This window comes from Empidonax traillii, unplaced genomic scaffold (assembly GCF_003031625.1).
Source record: "Empidonax traillii isolate 1590-97213 ecotype Southwest subspecies unplaced genomic scaffold, ASM303162v1 scaffold45:size3623477, whole genome shotgun sequence".
Taxonomy (NCBI): Eukaryota; Metazoa; Chordata; class Aves; order Passeriformes; family Tyrannidae; genus Empidonax; species Empidonax traillii.
Window position 1 is genome coordinate 2,503,611 of NW_020955238.1, and position 21,970 is coordinate 2,525,580.

A 21,970-nucleotide genomic window follows, 5' to 3' on the forward strand; every position below is an offset into this window, starting at 1 on the left:
AGTGTTGAAAATTCCACTCACTGTGAGAGGAAATTTTTATAATAATGCTTTAAACTGATGTAAAATCCTCTGATCCATTACATATTACAACAGATACCAACAGAAGACACTATCTACACTGTATTTTATATTTGAAAACTAATGGCCTGAAACTGCCAAGACCTGAGTTGCTTCTATAATACCACTCAGATGAATAAGGACTGTTCATGGAATTGTCAGGAGCAAATAGCGTCAAACCGATCTAATTTCCTTCCACAACATGGTTGCAAGCCTTGTAAACGGGAGAGAAGCAATAGATATTGTGTCTTAAAGCTTTAAAAACACCTCACCAAATATAAGGAACAGAAATGTGGTTTTGATTAAACTTTTACTTAGATAGGGTAAACTGGATGGAAAACTGAAACTATGACTAGAACAATAATCAGTGCCAAGCAGTAGGACGAGGCAATAGGCAGAAAGTGATGCAGAGGAAATTCCACCTGAATATGAGGAAGAACTTCTTTACTGTGTCGGGTGACCGAGAACTGGAACAGATTGCCCAGAGAGGTTGTGAAGTCTCCCTCAATGGAGATACTCAAGAACTCTCTGGATGCAATCCTGTGTCACATGCTCTAGGATGGCCATGCTTGAGCAGGCAGGTTGGACCAGATGCCCCACTGTGCTCCCTTCCAACCTTACTCATTCTGTGATTCTATGCTTCAATATTAGTATTATTAAAAAAAAAACAAAACAAAACCCAATACAAACAAAACCAGGTGGCATCTGTCTTGGCTACAGGTCTCTTTGTTCTTTTACTTAATGGCCCAAAGGAGAAAATGGGATATATTTATTTGTAGAGGATACAAATCAAGTCAGGACCAAGCTCTCGGCCAACCATTTTTCGGGCCAAGACGAGAGTTTAGAAGGCATCGACAGGCCGGGGGAGCGTTGCAGAGAGAGCCAGAACGACCCTCTGCGGAGACAAGTACAGCTTTACAAGGAGCAAGTCCGAACCAATTTGTAATGCGTGTGGTCACTCAGTGTCGATGCCTTAGCCCCATTTTCCTTACAGACAGCGGCAGCGAGTTGCTTTCCTTGCTGCTGCTTCACAGTGCCACCGCTTGTGCTCTCCTGCGGGAGGATCTGGGTCTCTTCCACCCAAGCCCGGGGCCGCAGCAGTTCTCAGCGCCAGACCCTCATCTCCAACCAGGAGCCCTCTCTCCCCGGGGCTGCAGCACCCCCTCAGAGCCATCCCCGCCGCCGGTGCTCTGGGCCGGGCGGGGCGGGCCGGGCGCGGGCAGACGGCGCCATCTCAGCGCGCCGGGGGCGGGGCGGCGGCGGGATGGCGGGTCCCGCCTGGTTCTGGCTGCGGGGAGCTGCCCGCCTCCTCCCCGCCGCCGGCGGGCGGGCTCCGGCGGCCCCGTGGCGCGGTCCGGGCTGTGCGCCCGCCGCTCGCAGCGCTCCGTTCGCCGGCTCAGCGGTGAGTGAGGCGTGAGCTCCGCCGTGCGCCGGGTCCGCCCGGGGCGGGAGGGGAGCGGAGCTGAGCGGCCAAGGGGCGGGCTGTGCTTGCGGGCGCGCTGCGGAGGGCGGCAGGCGGGGCGACCGCTGGAGTCTGTCTTGCCGTGGGTGCCCTGACGGACCGTGTCCTGCGGTGGCCAGTTCGGCAGCAGTATTCCTGCGGCAGGGGATGCGGTTGCTGAAGTCTGGGTCTAGGTCTAGGTCTAGGGCAGTGCCGGGCTGGGCACAAGAAGATGGGCTCTGCTCCCTTTTTGCCCGTCCCCGAGTCCACTCCATGGGAGTAGCGCGGCGCTCACCGCTTTTGGTGGTGAAACTGTGCCCTCCGGGAGCAGGTGGGACGCTGCCCGCGGGGATGCTGCGCTCGGCTGCTCACTCCGTCGTGCCGCGGGGCCGCGCGTGGCTCCTCTGCCGCAGGAGCAGGAGAGGATGCCCGTGGCACGGGTCCGGCGGGGACAGCCAGCCCTCGGGACAGCTGCCTGTGCGGCACCGCCTGCCCTCAGCACCTCACCTTCGTGCTCCTTTACTCTTTGCTGTATTTGTTGTGCCTGGAACAACTGTGCAGAAAAGACGGCTGGGTTTAGCCTCTTTTTTAAAGCTTCTGACTTTCAAAGCAGTGCTTTGGTTTATTTCAACACAAGTCCTCTCTTTTTTTTTCTTTTTTATTTTAGTTTAGGTGTTAAGATCGATCATATTTGAGTCTAACCAAAATGCTACTGGGGTTATTTTTAAACGGGCCCCATCCCTGCCTGCCTGTGAAGCAGGCTTCCTTTGGGTGAGCCCACGTGCCAAAGGGTTTTTTGGACCAGTAGTGAAAATTTCTCAGTGTGCAGGTGGGTTCCTTCCTGTCAACTCTGCGAAAGCTGCAGGTTGATGCATACTGTTCACTTGCTTTCTGGTTTTGTTAGTCCTCGAGCTCCGGGGATGAGTCTCTCAGGGACAAACGTGCCCGGATCCTGTCGCGCGGGCTGCCAAAGCAGAAGCCCATAGAAGGAGTTAAGCAGGTGGTGGTCGTGGCTTCTGGAAAAGGGGGAGTTGGAAAATCAACAGCAGCAGGTAAGATCTGACCTTTCTTAATAGTCGACTTTGCACATTTTCAGTACTTTGTAAAGAATATTTGGGTGCTTGTGTCATCAAGGGGTTCCACTAACACTGCCCTTCACCTCTGTCAAGTCCCATTGTAGCCGCTGAGAATCTGTTTGGGTAGAGAAGTCTTGCCTTTAGATAAGGTATAAATCAAGCAGACAGCTTTGAAATAGTATCTAATAGTGCAGTGCTGTCCTGAGACCGTCTGCTTTAAGAGGCAATGTAAGCTGAGGTGAATGGCATCATATGGTAGTGCAGTGACACTTCCTCTAGCATCTTAGGTGTGCCTGTACAGTGCCTCTCTGTGCTATGTCAGCATGGTCATGTGGTCTGTCGAGGACACTAAGACTTAGAAGGGGTCAAAATCAGGATTGTCCAATCTTCTCAACTACTTTTATAGCAGTTTCATAAACAAAAGGGGAAACAGTAGTTGTAAACCACAAAAACTGATGAGAGCTTTGTGAAGCACCTTGAACTCCAGTGTCAACTCCACTGTTAGGTTTTAAATTAATTTTTCTCTAACTGTGCAGTTCCTAGGTGGTAGAATGAGATAATTCATGGGTTACCAATACTGTAGTCATTTTCTTGAACCTAAACAGTGACGGCAAAATGGAAAAATAATCATCATGCCAGCAACTCTAGTAGCCTTCTAAGATGGGGTCACAGTTGTGGTGAATGAGGGAAGAGTGACTGGTTTTATCTCCCCGGACTTGTGTAAAGCATTTGTCACTTTCCTGCACAACATCCTTATGTGTGAACTGGAGAGACATGGATTTGCTGTACTGACCACTTGGTGGATAAGGAATTGGCTGGATGGTCACACTGCATCCAGGTTTGGGTCCCCCAGCATAAGAAGGACCTATTCGAGTGGGTCCAGATGAGTGCCCCAAAGGTGATCGGAGGGCTGGAGCATCTCTACTGTGAAGACAGGCTGAGAGAGTTGGGGTGGTTCAGCTGCAAGAAAAGAAGGCTCTAGGGAGACATTATAGCAGCCTTCCAGTACTTAAAGGGGACTTATAAAAAGGAAGGGCAAGTTTTTTACATGGGCAAATAGGCATAGGACAAGAGTGAATGGTTCTGGACTTGAAGTGGAGAGATGTAGATGAGATGTTAGGAAGAAATTCTTTACTCTGAGGGCAGTGAGGCACTGGAACAGGTTGCTCAGAGAAGTGGTGGATACCCTGTCCCTGGATGTGTTCAAGGCCAGGTTGGATGGGGTTCTGCATGACCTGGTCTAGTGGAAGGTGTCCCTGTCCATGGCAGGGGTTTGGAGCTGGCTGATCTTTAGAATCCCTTCCAACTCAAACCATTCTATGATTCTATGACACTGAAGGTAAACTTCTTTGAAAAGGTCTGTGTAAAGTGCTAGAAATTTGTTTAAAGATCTCTTCCTTAGCATCTAGATTGGGGAAGAGTCATCCTTTAGTTGAATGATGTCTACTGTTCATCTCCATTGGTTGTGAACAACAGACAGATGTAGCTCTTCATTTATCATTTTTTGTTTTGTGTTTCAACCATGCTTGAAAAGGACTGATTGTCTAATAAATACTACAACAGACAAACATGATACCTACACTAAAAGTAACTATACTTAGAAAAAAAAAATTCCTTTTTTTTTTTCAATCTATTTATCTATTACCCTATACACAGGATACACATACCTATATGAAGACATGCAAAATAATTAACACTTGCATTTCTTAACTATCAACGAAAAGGTACATCATTATAGTTCATGGACTGGTTGTTTCAGGTAAAATACCAAATAAGTGTTTGTCTGTCAACAGTTTACAAAATGAACATAATTTGTAAAGTAAATTCAGATTATTCTTTTTGTGTCTGCAAACAAATGTGTGAATTTAAGTTCTGCTAACCGGCATCTATATGTAATTTCTATGTAAAATATGACATACGTATAAATAATACTTAGAGCTGGGAGTTTGTTCCCATGCATTTAAAAATAAAAAATCAGTGTTCATCAAGCATTAAATAAGAGATTGGAAATGTAAATGAACCATTCAAATGTAGCTGTATTGGATAGCCTTTTTTAATATATTAATTCGTAGTACTGAGAAGAAAATCTATATTCTTGTTTATTATAATGAATATATTTGGTGACAATTCTGCTAACTCAGTTTGACAGCAGGAATTTAAAAGAAAAGAGAGTAGTAAGCACCTCTAATTCCTAAAGCACTACAGAAAATAGTCTTAGTGCTTGTATCTCAGAAAGCCTGTCAGGGTTCTTTTTATTGTTTTTCTCAGTGTAGTAATGTTTTAATTGCTCTGGATCTCCACTTCTGGACAAGGGGATCTGCATTTTGGTCAAGTTTGTCAGGGCTGTTCCTTCACCTGAAAAATAACTCTTCCTGTTTGTTGCATATGGCTTTCATGTTGTATTCTTTGTTGCTTCTAGCACTTTTTGGTCTTCTGAGATCAGTGTAGTCAATGATTAGAAGCAGTTGTGTTATAGGAAAAATACTTTCCAATGCATGCTTAAATGCTTCAGGTTTTTGTTGTTGTTTCTTTTTGTCTAGTATAAGTCTTGGATTCTTTGTTTGTTTGCTTTGTTTTCTGTCACTTTCCTGTCAAGTTGCTGTCTTTTTTGTGTTTTTGTTTGTTTGTTTGTTTTAAATCATTATTTTTTGATCTTTTTCTTCTGTTCCCTCTTTTGTGTTAGCCTGAAGATGAAAGTACTGAAGAAAATTGATACTGGCATGAGGAGAGGTCAAAGTGTGGTCTTGAAAGAAGACGCATTTTTTATTTCTTGAAAGTCTTACTATTTTTAGCTGTGGAAGTAGAATAAAATTAAAGACTGGTGTCCTTCCTCACACTGTGCTAATCCTAAAGTTTGAGGAAAGTAAAACTACTCACTATGTGGGCCTTCAGACATGTTTTAGCAAAGACCAACAGGTTGAGATTTTTTAGTATTGTTCAGGAAAACTGATACATTTTACCATGTGTTGACTTTATCGCAGTCATATTAACTATGTTTAAACTTTTTTTTCCTCTGGCATACTTTTGTTACGCATGTGGGATATACTGTTACTGAAACTTTTTTGATTTTGGCCCTTCTTTGCATGTTAAAGTATTCTGATAAATTCTATTTCCAAATATTGCTTACGTTGAGATGTAAGTATTGAAAGTTATCTTTCAGAGGTCATCTGAATTATCTATACATTTGTTATTGATGATGTATATTAACCATGTCACAGATACAGACACACTCAGCTGGTTCTGTATAAATCTGATTTTGGACCAAGAAGTTTTATTTGCATTGTTAGCTCAGTGTTCTGAGACTTCAACTGTGCTATTCCTAGGGCCAGTTGGGATTTGGAAGTTGGAAAGTACACAGTAATAAACCTTGCCACACTTGTAGTGATTTCAAGAGGACTAGAATCAAAGAATATCCTGAGTTGAAAGGGACCCAAAAGGATCATCAGAGTTCAGCTGCTAGCCCTGCTCAGGACCATCCCCAGCAGTCACACCTTGTGCCTGAGAGTATCATCCAAGTGCTTCTTGAACTCTTGTCAGGCTTGGCGCTGTGACCACTTCCCTGGGGAGCCTGTTCCTGTGCCCAGCTCCCCTCTGAGTGAAGAACCTTTTCCTAATATCCAACCTAAGCCTCCCAGAAACAGCTTCATGCCAGGTTTAGCTTAGATTAGACTAACTCAGATCAACCTGTGCATCATTCCTGATACTGATTGGCAGGTGGAGCTGCCGGTTTAGCATGAGTGCTAAACCCATGAGTGGAGAGACCATGGTTAGAAGTTGCCTGCTTAGTAGTTGTGTAGAATTTCTGGCATGTAGTGCCTTGCTCTCCTGCGCTCCTGGCTATGGGAACTTAGTAGTTAGGGCCAACATGAATGTTTAGTGTCAGGTTAGCTCCTATGCTGCATGTTTACACCCTCTTGGAACTGACAGTAATACAAAGACAAGGAAGCACAAGATTCAGCTGGGATTAACCATCAAGTCCTCAGCTAGATATCCTGCTAAAAAACGTAGGTTTATGTGCTATACTGTTTCCCTTCTTTCCCTTCAGTAGTCAAATATCCTTTATTGAAGAAGCATTGTGTATCATACATTAATTTTCACACATGAAAGCTGTGTAAGAACATAGATGGTATGAAGGGATTTTAAGACAGTGTCTTCCTTATTCAGACATGAGTTGTAGTTGATTTTTTTCCTTTTTATTGATAATAAAATTGGTTTGCTTGTTTTTTCTCCTTATCTGTGATTGGTCTCCAAGTTTCAGAAGATGAATTTTCCTCTGATTGATTTGGAGAATAGTTAATCAAGCATATATTTAAATAGCAATATGTTTAAAAAGAATAAAACCTATGTGCTTTATTAGCTTAGGGGTAAACAGAGGCTGTGTGCCTCTTAGAGAAAGCTGTACAGTTGTCCTTGTTAACACCCTGACTGTTTTGTTTGAAGGAGCTTACCTTTCTCAGTGCTAAGGTCTTCCAAATAGGAATCTGGCTCCCCAGCTTGTTCTCAGAACCATTATACTCTTCTGGTAGAACAAGACTGACTGCAGCTTACCTTTGTTGAAAGGTTGTGTGGACTAACAGCCATATGTAAAGAAAACAAAAGATGTTACCAAAGAAAGTTGTGTGTGTTGAGTTTCTTCTCTTGGTGTGTTTGCTTTTTTTTTTTTCCCCTAAAACATGTTACTGCTTGCATTATAAAAATTACTGTTTGTTTATACTGAAGCTTCTGGGAGGTCTTCCAACATAATTGAAGCTGGTGAGCCATTAAATTGCCATTTCTTGCATGTGCTTTTTAGTTATGGGAATTAAGTACCGATGGAAATGTAAAAGCTGTAAACAAACTCAGTCTTTTTAGTTGCTTCATCCATTTTTGTTTGTTTCTTTAGTTGTTACATTTGCTTTCAGGTAGATGTGATTTTGTTTTCTGATATAAAAATCAAGTGGAAAGCATGCGTTGCACATTGTTCCAGAAAACATCTATGTTCAGTGTATCACAAGAAATCAAAAAAAGTGATATGATCATCTTTCCGGTCACTGTGCTTTAATAGTTTGTGCCAATACTTACCTAAATTCTAGTTTTATGAAAGTTCACTGGAGACCGTTAGCAGTGAAGGGGGAAGGTTACCAGGGACAGGGTGAGTTTAGTTTTGTAGTACAGTGTCCACTTTTCAAAAGTGGGTACCTCAAAAATTTGTCCTTAATGTTGTGCTTTAGCAAAATACTGAGCTTGGTTTTATTTTGCAGTGTCCTCTAGAAACTTAGAGCTTGCAAGATTTTGCAGATTGAGTTTGTTCACTTGCTAACAAATGTTGACTGAAATGTGGGTGCTGCTGCCACTTAACCTGAAACTATTGTAGAGGTGCAAGAAGCTAAGAACCAAGATGATGACGCAATTATTAAAAAAGTGTCATGTATTTATATTATATTTTCTTATGTTAGTAATGATAATGTTCTCAATATGTAGGAATTCAGTTTACCTGGACTTAATATTTTGTTTTTTTCTCTCTTTTTCTTGCAGTAAATATAGCCCTGGCCTTAGCAGCAAATGATTCGGTAGGTGATCATCTAATTATCAGCCTTAATGTGAAATGTGTGTCATATATCTGATGGTTACTGCTCAGGGCAGTCAAATGTATTAAATGTATTTATTCTGACAGTTAATTTCTTTATTTGTTTTTGGTGGACTTCTGAGTTTCTGTTAATTTTTTGTATTTTATCAGTACCATTAGTAACTTAGTAGATCTCATCCTTTATCTTGGTTTGGCTGTGTCCTTTCACTTGTGTGTTACTGAGTTCAATTCTACAGGAATGCGTAGATGTTGTAGAGGATGCTTGAGCAGGTTGGATACACTTAATAAATAATTAAATTCTATCAATTCAGAACACTGACTTGAAAATATGGGTCCAAAGATTTACTTTTACTGGAGAAGTTATTGTAAAAATACTTAATATATAAACAGCTATGGAAAAAAAACCAGCTGTGTATCTTCCCTAAAGCTTGGAAATATATATTTTTTTTAATGAAAAAATATAATTCCCCAGTTTGGTATTGCTCAAACTGTTACCTGGACTATAAATAGACAGTGGGAACCGTTCAGGTGTAAAAACCACAGGTGTTCATTATGTCCACCTGGTGTTACAGACTGGGCAGGTCTGTACATTGTGCACATTTATTGCCACACAGGTAAACTCAGAAGCAAGCCTCATTTCATATATGAGGGTGTATAATGTAGGTTTTGTACTCATAAAACATTAAATACAAAGATTCTCAACTACTTTAATCAGATAAATGTAGCATCTTTTTAATGATGTAAAAGATGAGTAAAAAAAAAACAGAAAGAGCAAGATTTACATGCAATCTGCACACTTTCTGTAGGAATTTTGTATAAGATTAAAAGAAATTTCCATAAACTCACTTAATAAGAAGAGCGTGTTTTAAGTTGTTATATGAAATATGTACTGTTTGTGATGGCATCTGATCTTGTTATTTCACAGTTTTAATTCTGTATTTTAAATAGGTTGTTGGAGTAATTTGATTTCTGAGGAATCTGTCATCTTGCAAAGCAAAACTGCTAGAATGGTTCCTTCTAATTAACTTTAAAACATGGCATTTGCTGTCATACTTCTGTAAAACAAATGGGAGCCTGCAATGTGATCTGTTGTGGGATGGCCATTGAGTAGCTCCACAGAAACCATGGCAACTAATTGCACTTAACTTTCGTAGCAAATTATGTGTTTTTAAGATTGTGTCTGATACTTTTCAAACATGGAGATAAAGCATCTCTTACTAATTCTGGCATACACAAGTTTTGGGACTATGCCCTTTGTTAGGAGTTAAGCATCTGGCTTTAAACATAATAATGTGATATACCACTTCTGTAGCCCATTAAAACACTCATGAGGCACACAAATAAGAGAGACCATAGTCTAGAATGATTGAAGAGGTTACTGCTGGAGTTAGGTGGCAAATCAGAGACCGGGAACTAATTTTAAATGAAATTGAGCCAAGAAAGTTAAGCAAACACAGAATGCGCCTGTTGTTTCTGATGTTACGATTCTGTGTGAAGTCAGAGGCCAGCATCTGGTGGATGTTAATCAATGAAGAGCAGCTGAAATTGATGAAGTAGCTGTGACTTACATGAAATGATGGTCACAAGTTAGCAAGCTGCTACCTTGGTGAAATTGTGCATTGACGTAATTACAAGTTAGAAAATGTGAAATTAAGGTGGATTGAATAAACTCAACTCTCTCTTGTTTGTTCATGCATTAATATTTTTTAAATGTTTGGTTTTGTTTTGTTTTTTTTTCAAGATAATGATGTGTATGTTTATGTTTAAACTTGGGCCTTGAAGTCACTGGTGTGTTCATTTGTGTACTCACATTGATTTCAGTTCACTAATTTTGTGAGTCAGGCTTTTGAAGTGAGTATCTCTTGGACCTTGTTCCAGGTTAGATTGTCCAGTGCCCTGAACTGTAGAGATCATTGCAATGATCAGTTTTGTTATGGTGAATGAAGTTGTAGTGGGTTGATCTTGGCTGGACACCAAGTGCCCACCCAGCTGCAATATCACTCCCCAGCCAGAAAAAGAAAGAGAGAATAAGATAGAAAATGACTCGTGGCTTGGGATAAGGCACTTTGCTAAAGCAAAAAAGTAAAGCTTCTGTGCACAAAAGCGAAGTGAAAAATAACAAGGTTTGCTCTCTACTTCCCATGAGCAGCGATGTCTGGCCACGTCCTGATGAGCCTTCAGTGACTCATAATGGTGTCTTAGCAGGCAGCCATTGGAGACAATGGATGCCCCCCTTCCTTTCCCTTTCCTTATCTTTTATATCTGAGCTGACATCATATGATATGGAATATCCCTCTGGTTAGTTTGGGTTAGCTGGCCTACTTGTGGCCCTTCCCAGAATCTTGCCCTTGACTACGGAAGGAATGTTACAGTGCTGATGCTGTGCTCGGCAGAAGCCAAAACACGGGAGGGTTATCAACACCCTTCTAGCTACCAGTGCAAAGCACAGCACTGTGAGGGCCACTATGGGGAAATGAACTCCAGCTCAGCCAGACCCAATACAGAAGGAAATAATTGTTTGTTTGTTTGTTTTTTTCCAAAGTCCATTGGTGCCTCCTGCTGAAGTTTATAGTGAATTTCTTTGTCCTCAGATACACAGCAGTGGATGGACATTGTCATGGTGGCACAGTGTTGTTGGCAGAGCTGGGATTAGAATTCGGGAGTTCTAAGTCTTGCATACTGGTTTTCAGTCTGTTTGGCGTATTTTTACCTCATGGTTACAGAGTAAATAATTAAACACAGGATTTCATTTAGATGCCTAGATACCATGTCCAAGACAGAGTAGGTTTTTTTGTGAGTTTTTTTATTTTTTCTTGTTTGATTTTGGTTTTTGATTCAAAGCCAGGGAAAACAAGCAGGACAGCCTCTTATCCCTTCTTGGAATATTAGTTTTTTGGTACCCTGGGTTACCTGTTGTAGATGGATTAGTTAAGAAATGTATAAGCTCTTGGGCTTATACCAAGGTCTATAAATCTATACAATGTTCTTTTTGTGTTAAGAAATAACTTAAAGTCTTACCCTTGTGTCCTATTTTTAATTGCTCGCTTAGTTTGACAGCTGATTCTTTTCATTCTTTTGATGTACCAGCAGTCAGTTGTGCTCCCCTAGGAGCACTTGGGAAGAATTTTTGGGTTTTGTGCCAGGACGATTCATATTCAGACTAGAATGACTATTTATGAAAGCTGCCTGGCCAGAGACGATTTATTATAGTAGAAACAAGTTGAATTAATAGATGGCAGCAATAATAGGGTAAAGATTGCTTGTTTATGAACAGAGAATTTTAGTGAGCAAACACCAGCTGTGCATGACTAAGGATGGCACAAATCCAGTTGGGAGGCTGTGTGCTCGTGCTGTCACTATGAGGCAAGCTCCCTAGTCAGATTTCCTTTGACTTGCCTTTTAGTTCCAGGAAGATTTACATTTTTCATTATAGGATGAAATGTTTTTGTTGTGAAGGACAGAGAAGCAAGAAGTAAAACCATATGGAACAAGTTAGCGTGTAAGCATGAGCAAGTGGCTTCTGCCTGCAGTAGTGGGGATATGTGGTTAAAGGCAGCAGTTTTCACTCTTCTAGCCGAGCTCTGCGCCAAGGCATTACTGGGGTCATGTAGACTAGGACCGAAATTTGGGATGCGTCAAGGGTAGTTTGAGCTCGGAGAGTGGCCGGTGTTCCCAGGCCAGCCCGTGGGTTGCTGAGCAAGGCAGGGATTTGGGACCGTGCCCGTGCCCGTGTCCGTGTCCGTGTCCGTGCGCGCGGGGAGGCGGCGGCCGGCAGGGGGCGCGCGGGCAGCGGGAGGCCGGGCATGCCGTGAGGGGACGGGAACGGGGCGGGGAAACACTCCAACACCATCCCTGTGGGAATGGAACAACCCGCGGTAGTTTTCTTTTTAAACCAGAAAACTCCCGTGGGTATCTGCTCGATATACACATGGGCGAGTAACAGGTTTCTCATACATATATGGCAAGTTACAGCACAGAAATGACGAAGTTAGGAGCTGAGTCTTCTTCCCTATTGTTATCACAAAATTAATTTTAATTTCTTCAAACCGTGTATTTATTCAAACACACAGTTTGAAACTACTCAAAAGGCACCCAGCTTACTTTCTTTACTTTCCAGCTCCCCCCCCCCCCTCCCAAATATTTGGCTCCTGTAACTAAGCGGTTTGTCCACAGGGTAATATTTGATTGCTGCATTTGTAGATGACTTCACAATGTATATACATTTATTACTAGTAAGGAAAAAATCCATGTGGGAGGACAAACAAATCTAGAAGACTTCAAACAATAACGGGCTTCTTCGCTGAGTAATCATAGTGCGAAAGCAGGTTTTGACCTGTTTTGTCTTCCTGCTATGCAGCTTTTCTAATTATTAGGGTTTGATTTCTGGGCATCTTTACCTCTGTTGCTTAGAGAATCAGCAGACTTTAATTGCTGTAGATAAGGTCTTCATGCTTGTTTCTTAATGCTAAGAAGTGTCAGTAAAGGTGGAGATGGTAGTTAGAATTGATTGGGATTATTTTGCAATGACAGCTTCTAGATCAGCTGAGAAAATGAGGGAATAAAGCTTTAAAAATCTGTTTTTCAAGTAAAAAGTGAGTGAAATTAAGAATATATTTTAAAACATAGACCTCTTAAAATGTTTTATTTAAATCAGATAACTATATGCTTAATTTGAACAAAATTTCCCCCTTTTCTGTGATGAAATATTGCCCATAGAGTTAAATACCTGCAGCCTGTAGAGTTAAATACCTGCATCCTTAGTCTTCAAGTCATTGATAGTCTAGTGCAAATAGCACAGATACTGATGTGAAAGATGGAGCATGTTTGTAATAATTTGACATGCTGTGAAAGTGGAGAGTCATCTTGTAGAGATGGGGTAATGTTAGGAATTCTGTTTTGGTAATTTATGTTTCAGTGGTGCTATATTGAATTTTTTTTTTAATGGGAGACATAATGTGCAGGAAGGCCAAACAAGGTTGAATTACTGGTATCTGATTATTAAGAAAATTGAGTAGGAGCTAATGCAGACTGCTATGGAGAAAAAGTGCCAGAGAAGTTCTGTGGCTGGCAGAAAATGGGAAGAACTTCATATGAAGGAAAAGGGCTTTTAAACCAGTAGCAGACTTGAGTATTTAAAGCAAGTTTGTCTCTAGAATAGGGAGCAAGGAAACTGCAGTGGTACGTTTTTGGCTTTAATCCAATTTGCAGCTAGGCACTTAAATATTGTGTGCAGCTGAAAGAGTTAGAGAATTAGGGATTAAAAAATGGCTATTCATTGTGTCAGTATGTCAAACGAGGAATCCATAGCCTCTCCTGATTTTAAATTCCCTTTTTTCCTGTGTGTTGCCGCTTGCGGTTTGGGATTAGCTCTAAGTCTATAATGACATTAAAAGGGTAAATTGAGAGTCCTGGTGGTGGATTAAGAGCACTAGCTTTAAAATAACTGGCACCTTCACTTAGCAAAGCTGGAATCTCTGTCTTTGGAGTGGACTGCAGCTGCTGAATGCTGGGAGCACTTGTAGCCTAAGAAATCCTTCACCATATAGAACAGCCACAGCTCATTAACCTGTGCCTCTATCCCTCCCAGGCTGAACACCAGGGAATTCTGGTGGGCTATGGAGTTTACTTCAAAGTAAAATACCATCCACTAATATCCAGTGGGGATACATATGCCTTACCAAGTATGGAAAAAAGTCTCAGAAAATATGAGCAAAAATGAAATTAATGCTGTCAAAGAGTCTCTGGATGCTTAGCAGTAACGTAGGCTGTGTTGATTAACAGCTATTTATAGCAACTTTTTGTGAGTTCCTTTTTTTATTATTTTTCTTTATTCTTTTTGTATTTCCTTTCTTTGTTGGTATGGAGTCTTTAATCAGGGCTTTTCCTCAATAAACCATTTGGCAATTTGGAAGAAATTAATATCACCATGTTCTCCTCTGCACACGGAATTATGTGGGGAGGGATCCTTTGTGATATGTGAATAGAACTGGTTGCATTTGGTTGAAAATGTGTTACTGGAAAGTTTAATTGATTTCATAGTTAATATTCCCTGAAAGACAAAAAAGGGAAGCTACATAAAGAAAATGTCGGGAGAAACTAAACTGTTCTGAAGTGTCTGTTCAAATAGCTAAGAGGACAAAAGATATGGATCATTTTTTCATTAGTATGGACTTATGCCATCTGAACAAGGATTGTGTATAGTAAAACTTACCTGCCTAAGAGAACAAATATAATAGCAATTGAATATTTTCTAATCTGCACGAGGAAAAGCAAAGGAGGCAGATATTTCTGGGTTTTTTACAAGACCTTTTTCTGCCAGGACTTTGTTTAATATGGCCTTCAGCAACTGTATTTTTTCCCCCCAAAATAATTATAAATAAGTTCAGAGCTTGAGAATTGTTAGTTTAGAATACAGTTGTCCTCCAAATCTTGGTTGCTTTGCTCCCAAGGCAGTGGCCAGGTTCAAGGACTAAAGTGAGCTTTAATTACGTTTACAATCTTGCCAGAGAAGGTAAAGGAAAGGATCTTTTTAGTGAGGTTATCTGTGCCTGTAACTTGTACACTGCAAAAAATGAAGCTGTAGAATTGTCATCTTTCAGGGATATATGCAAGAATACCTTCTTTATCAATTGATATAGCATTTGGTTTCTTGTAAATATAGAATCTCTACCTGGTGACTGTGAAAACCTGTTTTCGTTTCTTAGTGTAGGTGAGAGAAGTTTCTGAATTGCAATGAAAACTTGACTGTATTTGTATCGGGTTAAGAGCTATAGTGATTATATAAATTATAATACCTTATGGTGAACGTTTTTCAGAAATCTTTAGAGAAGTCTAACGGGCAAATTCATATCTTGCTGACAAGATAAATGGTAGTGAAGTAGAAAGAAGTATGTAGTCAGGGATATAAAGGCAGAAGGTGAAGAGGAGTTATACTGTCTTATCGGAATCCTTTATTCTGTAATTTTTTTTTTTTTTTTGTGGTCTTGAGCTCACCAGTGATCACATGAGACCACAGCAGCCAGTACCGGTGCTGCAGAAAGAGCAAATCCTAGGGGAGTTAGCCTGTGCTAGAGTGTTTATCTGAAGAGGGGAGAAATCTTGAAAGCATTAGCAAGAAGGTAAATATGCACATTTCTGAGTTTTTAAGTATAGTTTTTGCAAACAGGAGAGTACTTTTGTGTTTTCAGGTGCTGACAATATATTTAATTTTAATTTTGTGTTCTCTACCTGATGGGATTTTGGTAAGGATCTTATTCTGTATGAAGAGGTCAATAATTCTTTATGTGTTAGTTTGTATTTTTTTTTTTCAAAATAGCTTCCAATTACTGGGGATTATATGATAAAATCATATGGGAGTGGTTACATAGTCAGTTGTATCTTGGGAATTTAGCTGTTTAGAACTTGCAGTAAGGCAACAAAAATATGCAGGTCTCTAGAAAGTATTTTCAAAGTGTAGTTAACTTGAAGATTGATAAAAACTTTCATCCACAGCTGGGCAGGTGGAAGGAAAAGGACAAATGTTAACTTGAGAACAGCTGTTTTGAACTTGGTTATTGCTATGTCATCTGGAGAGATGGAATGCTGTTTGTTTAATAGCACAGGATGGAAACATGTTTATGAGGAGAAAACGCAGCCATAAGAAGATGGTGGAGTTGTATTTCCTGAAGCCTTTTCCTGCAGAGTGCTGAAGGTGGTTGTAGCAGTGGTGTGTGCTCTGCTCTGAAAAAAGACTTAGAAGCAGGGGGGGTTCTGTGTGCTTGGATGTGCTTTACATACTGCATTTCTGTATAACTAGTATTACTTAAGAAAAAAAAGATTTATCAGAATGAGATGTATATGCATATGAAAATAATGTCAGAAGGCATAAGAGGAATCTTAGAGCTCTTTCCCCCCACTCTTTTTATTTTAAGTTGCCTTCTTGGTCCTGCTTGTGATCCCCTGTAATCTATTTCTTCTGCCCAGATGTTCTTTTTTCCCTTGTCTAATGTTATGGCTGTTTTTGTAGGATTTGTTTTAATACAGCAGTGCTTTGAAAGATGTACTTGTTTTATATGAGGTGTGGATTATATGGGGGAAACACAATTTATTAAAATTTAATTTAATTTTTTAATTATTGTAACATGCATCTGGATTGCATTTCACTCAGCATGAGAAGTATCTGGTGTTGGTAATTCTGATGTGTTTCATGTGGTAGCATCCAGGTGCGTGCATATTATTTCTTCTCTTGGGGATTTAAAATGTTGTAAATGCTGGAAGAGGTGATCTGGACTGTGCTGGGCCTGTATTAAAAGATCCCTTGGTAACTGCTATAATGTATTTCTAAGATAATTAAACATTGAGTAAAGGATTTTATTGGTATTCTAGGGATGATTAGATACTGCAAAAGCAGGGATAGTTGGGACTCAAAGCAGGAGCTTTTTGGCCCAGTGCTTTCTGCATAAGCTGCTACTTTTAGGCAGCAAGAATTCTTAGCTAACATGTTGAATTACTTGGTGAAGAAAAAAACCGCCTGCCTTAGGCTATCTTTCGTGAGGTTCTGCCAGTGATTTAAAGATTTGCCAAAGGACCTTTCTCCTATAATCCTGTAGAAAAGCACCATGCTTACAGGAACACTTGTGGTTTCATAAACATGAGTTGTAGATATTTGAGAATCTGTTAATTATTTTTCTGTTTGAAGACAACAGTTTTATTGAACTATATCCATGAACACATAGAGTGCATCTCAGAAGCTGGCACTTTCCTTACATCTGAAGAGGTGTCTAATTTGTTTTGAGAAATTATCAGGTTTATTGTATTGCTTGAAGCAAAGATCAGCTTCGTAATTTGGAGTATTAGCTGAATTTGTAAAGTCCTCCTAGGTAATTGAAGGATGTTTTTCTGCAGTGTGCACATATCTATTCAAGAAATTTTGTACGCTTGTAGATCCCTTCCTTCTGACTTCTAGGAATAAGTGTCCTGTACTGGTAAAGACCTGATTATGTCCAGGAGATCATAAGATGAGTCTAATTAATTTAGATCATCTTAAATCTTTAGTCCCTTTAGGCTGAAAAAACTGTAGTGAGTTATGAGACCACTGTAGTCAGCCAGTGCATAGTCACAATCCATGCTGGGGGTGGGGAGAACCCTCAAAAAATTGAGGGAAAGTATGTCAGTCAGGTGTAAAACACTGTAGGCGTTTCAACAGATATTTGCTTTTGTTGGAAAAGAGTTAGGTGGCACAGCCCTTAGATGATGTTTTGATGGGTTCGATTAAGCTGCTGACACAGATAAAGGGACTGGGTCATGAATCTTTCTAATCTGTTAAAATAGTGCATCTTGTACAAGAACAAAGAAGCTCTAATACTCTGTTGTTGATGTCTTTGAAGTCTAACATAAAAATGGGTCTTTTCAATGTTTTTGAAATTGCAGCTCTCATAACAGTAGGCAAGAAGTAGAATAATTTGTTAGAGAAACTCCTGAACTTTTTTCTAGTAGTTTTCACAAGGTGTTGTAAAGAAAAAAATGTTTAAAAAAATCTAAATTAAATAATCCATAGAATTACATATGCTTTCCTCTGTTTAATAAAAAGTATATTGAACAACTGAACCCAACTTTGGTTGATTTCTGTAGTAAAAACTTATTTTTCAAGTAAACAGTAGATCAAATATGGTAATTTTTTTTTTTTTTGCTCCTTAGTTGTAAAATATAAGATACGTTTATCTTACAATAGGTAAATTTAACACTTCAAATTGTTGACCTAGTAATAGTTTTTCAGGATTCAATATGAACAGCTTTAAAAAAGAGAAGGAAAAGAGAAAGCAACCTCTACAGAAGAACAATGCCCAGAAACTCAAAATATAGGTTAATGGTTGGACTTGATGATCTTGGAGGTCTTTTACAACCTAAATGATTTTATGATTCTATGATATGTTGTACTAACAAGTGTCAGTCTTTTTTCTCAGTTGTCTAGGCTTCTGTGAGTTAGTTTCCTTATCTTAATTGGAATTCAGATTTATTTAGTAGCAGTGGCCCCAATACCCAGGTTTTTAATCCAGATGCATTGAAAAACTACAGTAAACAGATTGTGGTGCCACAGAATATACTTCATGTTTAGAAGTCCTGTTCAAGGGTAAAGATGCTGTATACTTGCATTAAAAACCTTGTTGTACTCCTGTTCTAACCAGAAACTCAGTAGTTATCACTGAGCTTTTATCTTTCTATCTTTCCCATCAAAACTGTGATAACAAAATGCTTAATATAAGATACCAGATTAGGAAAGCATCATTCAAAAAATAAAGCCCACATTTTGAAGCACTGGTAGGGGAAGTTTGATTTGGCAGTGTTGGAAAAGCTCCTATTGCTGCCTTAACCTTTTAAACAAGCCCTTAAATGTACTTGTTTGCAATTTTGCAAAATGTTGAATATAGTTAGCTTTTTATATTAGAGAAACTTGACATTCAGCACTTTAAAGGGCTTGCTCTTTACTACTTAATTTGCAGAACTTGGTAATTTGTAGTGTCTTGCCATCTGTAGGAAAAATAGTTTTAATTTCCACAAAATATGTATGCATATCTATAAAAAAGAATATAGAAAAGACTCTTGTAAGTCTAGACTACATAGTTGAAATAATTTTTATTTCAAGTTTATTGCCTAATGTACCATATGTAGCTGAATAAACCCATTTTTAGCATACTTTCCTGTAAATGTATTTGATTAAAATGTTATGCCTGCTTAATTAACTTCAGAGACTTGCATTTCAGTAACTTCAAAATGTCTGCAGAAGTTTAGTCTGGCCACTTAAGTGGAGGAAAAAAATGTTTTTTATGTTTTTCGCATTCCTTGTAGTCACTGGTATAATTCGAATTGCATTAATTTGAATGTATTTACAAACCTAATTTGTTGGGGGTTTTTTACAATAAAATTTGATACCTTTTTTAAAAAGTTAAAATATTGCTTCTATATAAATGTACATGGAGTAGAGAGAACGTTGTTCATAATGTTTGTTAATATAAAGTCTGTGGTCTACATTTTGTAAATAAGAAAATGTGTAAGTGAGGATTCCGTGTATTGACAAGCTAGATTTTTTAAGGATGTCTTACCCAACTTGTAGACATTGTTATGTTTCATTCTTCAACTGCAATTTAGAGAGAAAGAAAACAATGATAACTGATGTCTAAAAGCAAGATCCTATTTTTATTTCTATGGGCCGTTTTGAATTTTGCTCAGCTAATAAGTCAGAAAGGAAGACAGATGTTTTGACAATTGCTTTTTTTTTTTTTTGTTCCTCACACAGACAAAAGAAGTTGGTTTACTTGATGCAGACATATATGGACCTTCAGTTCCAAAAATGATGAATTTAAAAGGAAACCCGGAATTAACACCAAGTAAGTGGAAGTGATTTTTTTTGCTGTATTCTTTGTACAGGGATGAGCATGGTCCACTCATCCTCTCATTGGTGCTTCCTTGGTGTGGCACAGAAGGGATGCAAACAGAAGATGAAGACTTGAGCTATTTGTTTATTTATGTATAATACTGAGGTCACTTTCAGAGCTAGTTTGTACAACTTTGGAGCATATTTAGGGTCTTATTTTTTGTTAATCCACAGACTTTGGCAGTTTCATGGATTATTAGTATAGGCACTGGAAAGGGTATCTGGGAAAGGAAGGTTATTTAGTAGTTTTAGACTTGCTATACAATATCCTGCAATAGATGACCTTCAATTAAAGAACAAAACTCAATAATCTAGGAAAAAAAGGAAACATTAAAAGAAATATGAGAAGGATCATTACAGTAGCTTGTATAAAATGTCATTAAAATGATTCTGTTTTGTCTCTCTTCAGCCAAATGTGCTAGACCACGTGAGTAATTTGTATTTGAAGCTGGTGTGTGTAGGAATGCAGTGCAGAAGGTAAAGACATAGACAAAACTTCTACTTTTCCTTCTACTACGAAGAATTTTGGGGAAACATAAATTTAGGTTGGAGAGCCTTGAGAGAAATAAGGAAGACCCAAAGTAGAAAGGTTGCATCACATCTGTTTACCTTTCAGAAATTTAACCCTCACCCAGGCCAACCAAGGATGAAACTGAAGAACAGCTTTATTGTGATACCATGTTTATATAACGTTTGAGTGTAAGGCTGTTGGCTTTTTTGGGGTGGTAGGGACACTATGGTGATACAGTTTGTTTAATACTTTGTTTTCCTTGTCTTGTGATAAAGTTCATGCAATTAGAAAAATTAAAAACACGTAACCTCAGACAAAAACAGTCCCATACTGTAACACCTGGTCTACACATTAAAACATACTGAGATCCTATGAAGAAAGTACACGTCGGCCGTACTTTTTGTCAGGGAGGGATCAAGGTTGTCACCATTTCAAATAGGACATAAAAGGGCTTTGGTGAAGTAATCAACTGCAAATACCCAAGAATGTTTGTGCGCAGTAATAGCCAGGTAAAAGGGATGTTAAATATTCCTTCTGCTTCCTTTCGTGCCATGATCTGTCTTTATCGTAGAATCGTAGAAAGGCTTGGTTTTGGAAGGAACCTTTGAAGATCGTCTAGTCCAACCCCCCTGCAATGAGCAGGGACATCTTCAATTGGATCAGGTTGCTCAGAGCCCTGTCCAACCTGATCCAATAATATATTTCTATGTACCGATGCACTGCATGTGCTTATACAGACAGCTGTCACATTGAGTACTTTCTACACTGAGGTGCCTGGCTTACAAATACAGGTTTTATTTAGATAAATTTCTAAGAGAGCGGGAAAGTACTTAGTTTTATTTGATGGATTTTTGTTTTATCTTTTGAAGACAAAGGCTAATTTTGCTGTGTGAAAAATAAATAACTGAACCTTTACATATAGTTTGACTTCCTAATACAAATTGAAGCATTCTTGCATTCACTTGTACTTTGGACTCTGTTGAGGATATATGTCACACAGGCTGTGTTTTCCCATAGTGGATTTTTTTACTATGAATTTTGCATTTGAAGTGCATCGTTCAGTATGAACACAAAAGGGCCTATTTTGTTGGGTTCATATATCTCCTCTTTTTATTTTTATGTGACATTGATGTTTGTTCCTCCATTTTTTTCTCTCACTGTCTGAAATATTGATTAGATAACTTAGAACTTCTTAGTCATTTTGCTATGTATTTTATCAATCCATACAAAATTTAAATTTTCTTATGGTCATACAAATGAACTTGCTAGGAATGCAAGAACTGAAGAGTTTATTCAGATATTGGGTAACTCAATTTTGCTTCAGTGACTGTTGATATTTTGGTAAACAGCTGAAAATTCACTATAAGCTTTTGTCTCAAATGTTTCCAACATTGTTAAAAACATTGTTAAAAATGCAGAATTCAGTGTAATGGAAAAATGGAGGATTTCCCTGAACTGAAACTGCTGCTGTTGACTTTAAAGCACTAGCATTTTGATCCCTAAATTATATTCTTTCTAGTTCTATGTGGAATGTACAAGTAAATATCAGGATTTAAAGAACATACCTTTTTTTTTTTACCTGACAGAAAAATGAATTTGTATCTTTCAAAAGCTTGACACATTACACAAGTCTGCTGAGAGAGACATGTAGTAATTTGGTATGAATGATAATAGGATAGAATTTGTATTTCAGAGATTTTGTTCACTTCTCTGTGCACTTTTAACTCTTGAGTAGATGAAACTGGAGTCACAGCAGTGAAAGTGCTGTCCAAGATGGTTTAATTGTGAAAATTGGAATGTGGATGGTGAAGGAAACTTTTAATTGTGAACTTCAAGGATGCCTTTAATGAGTAACAGGTACAATAAGGTCGCAAAGAGATGATCCATTGTAGGGGTGTGTGTATATATA

General features: G+C 39.1%; 1 protein-coding gene across 1 annotated transcript in view; it reads left to right on the forward strand.

Moving 5' to 3' along the window:
• The first annotated feature begins 1,321 nt into the window (after positions 1–1,321).
• The window catches only part of NUBPL (nucleotide binding protein like), an 84,210-nt gene continuing 63,561 nt past the window's right edge, over positions 1,322–21,970 (forward strand). Inside the window, exons 1-4 of the mRNA XM_027878798.1 lie at positions 1,322–1,459; positions 2,403–2,550; positions 8,089–8,123; positions 19,413–19,503. Of these exons, the coding sequence (XP_027734599.1) occupies positions 1,322–1,459; positions 2,403–2,550; positions 8,089–8,123; positions 19,413–19,503 (412 nt within the window). The remainder of the gene's footprint in view (positions 1,460–2,402; positions 2,551–8,088; positions 8,124–19,412; positions 19,504–21,970) is intronic.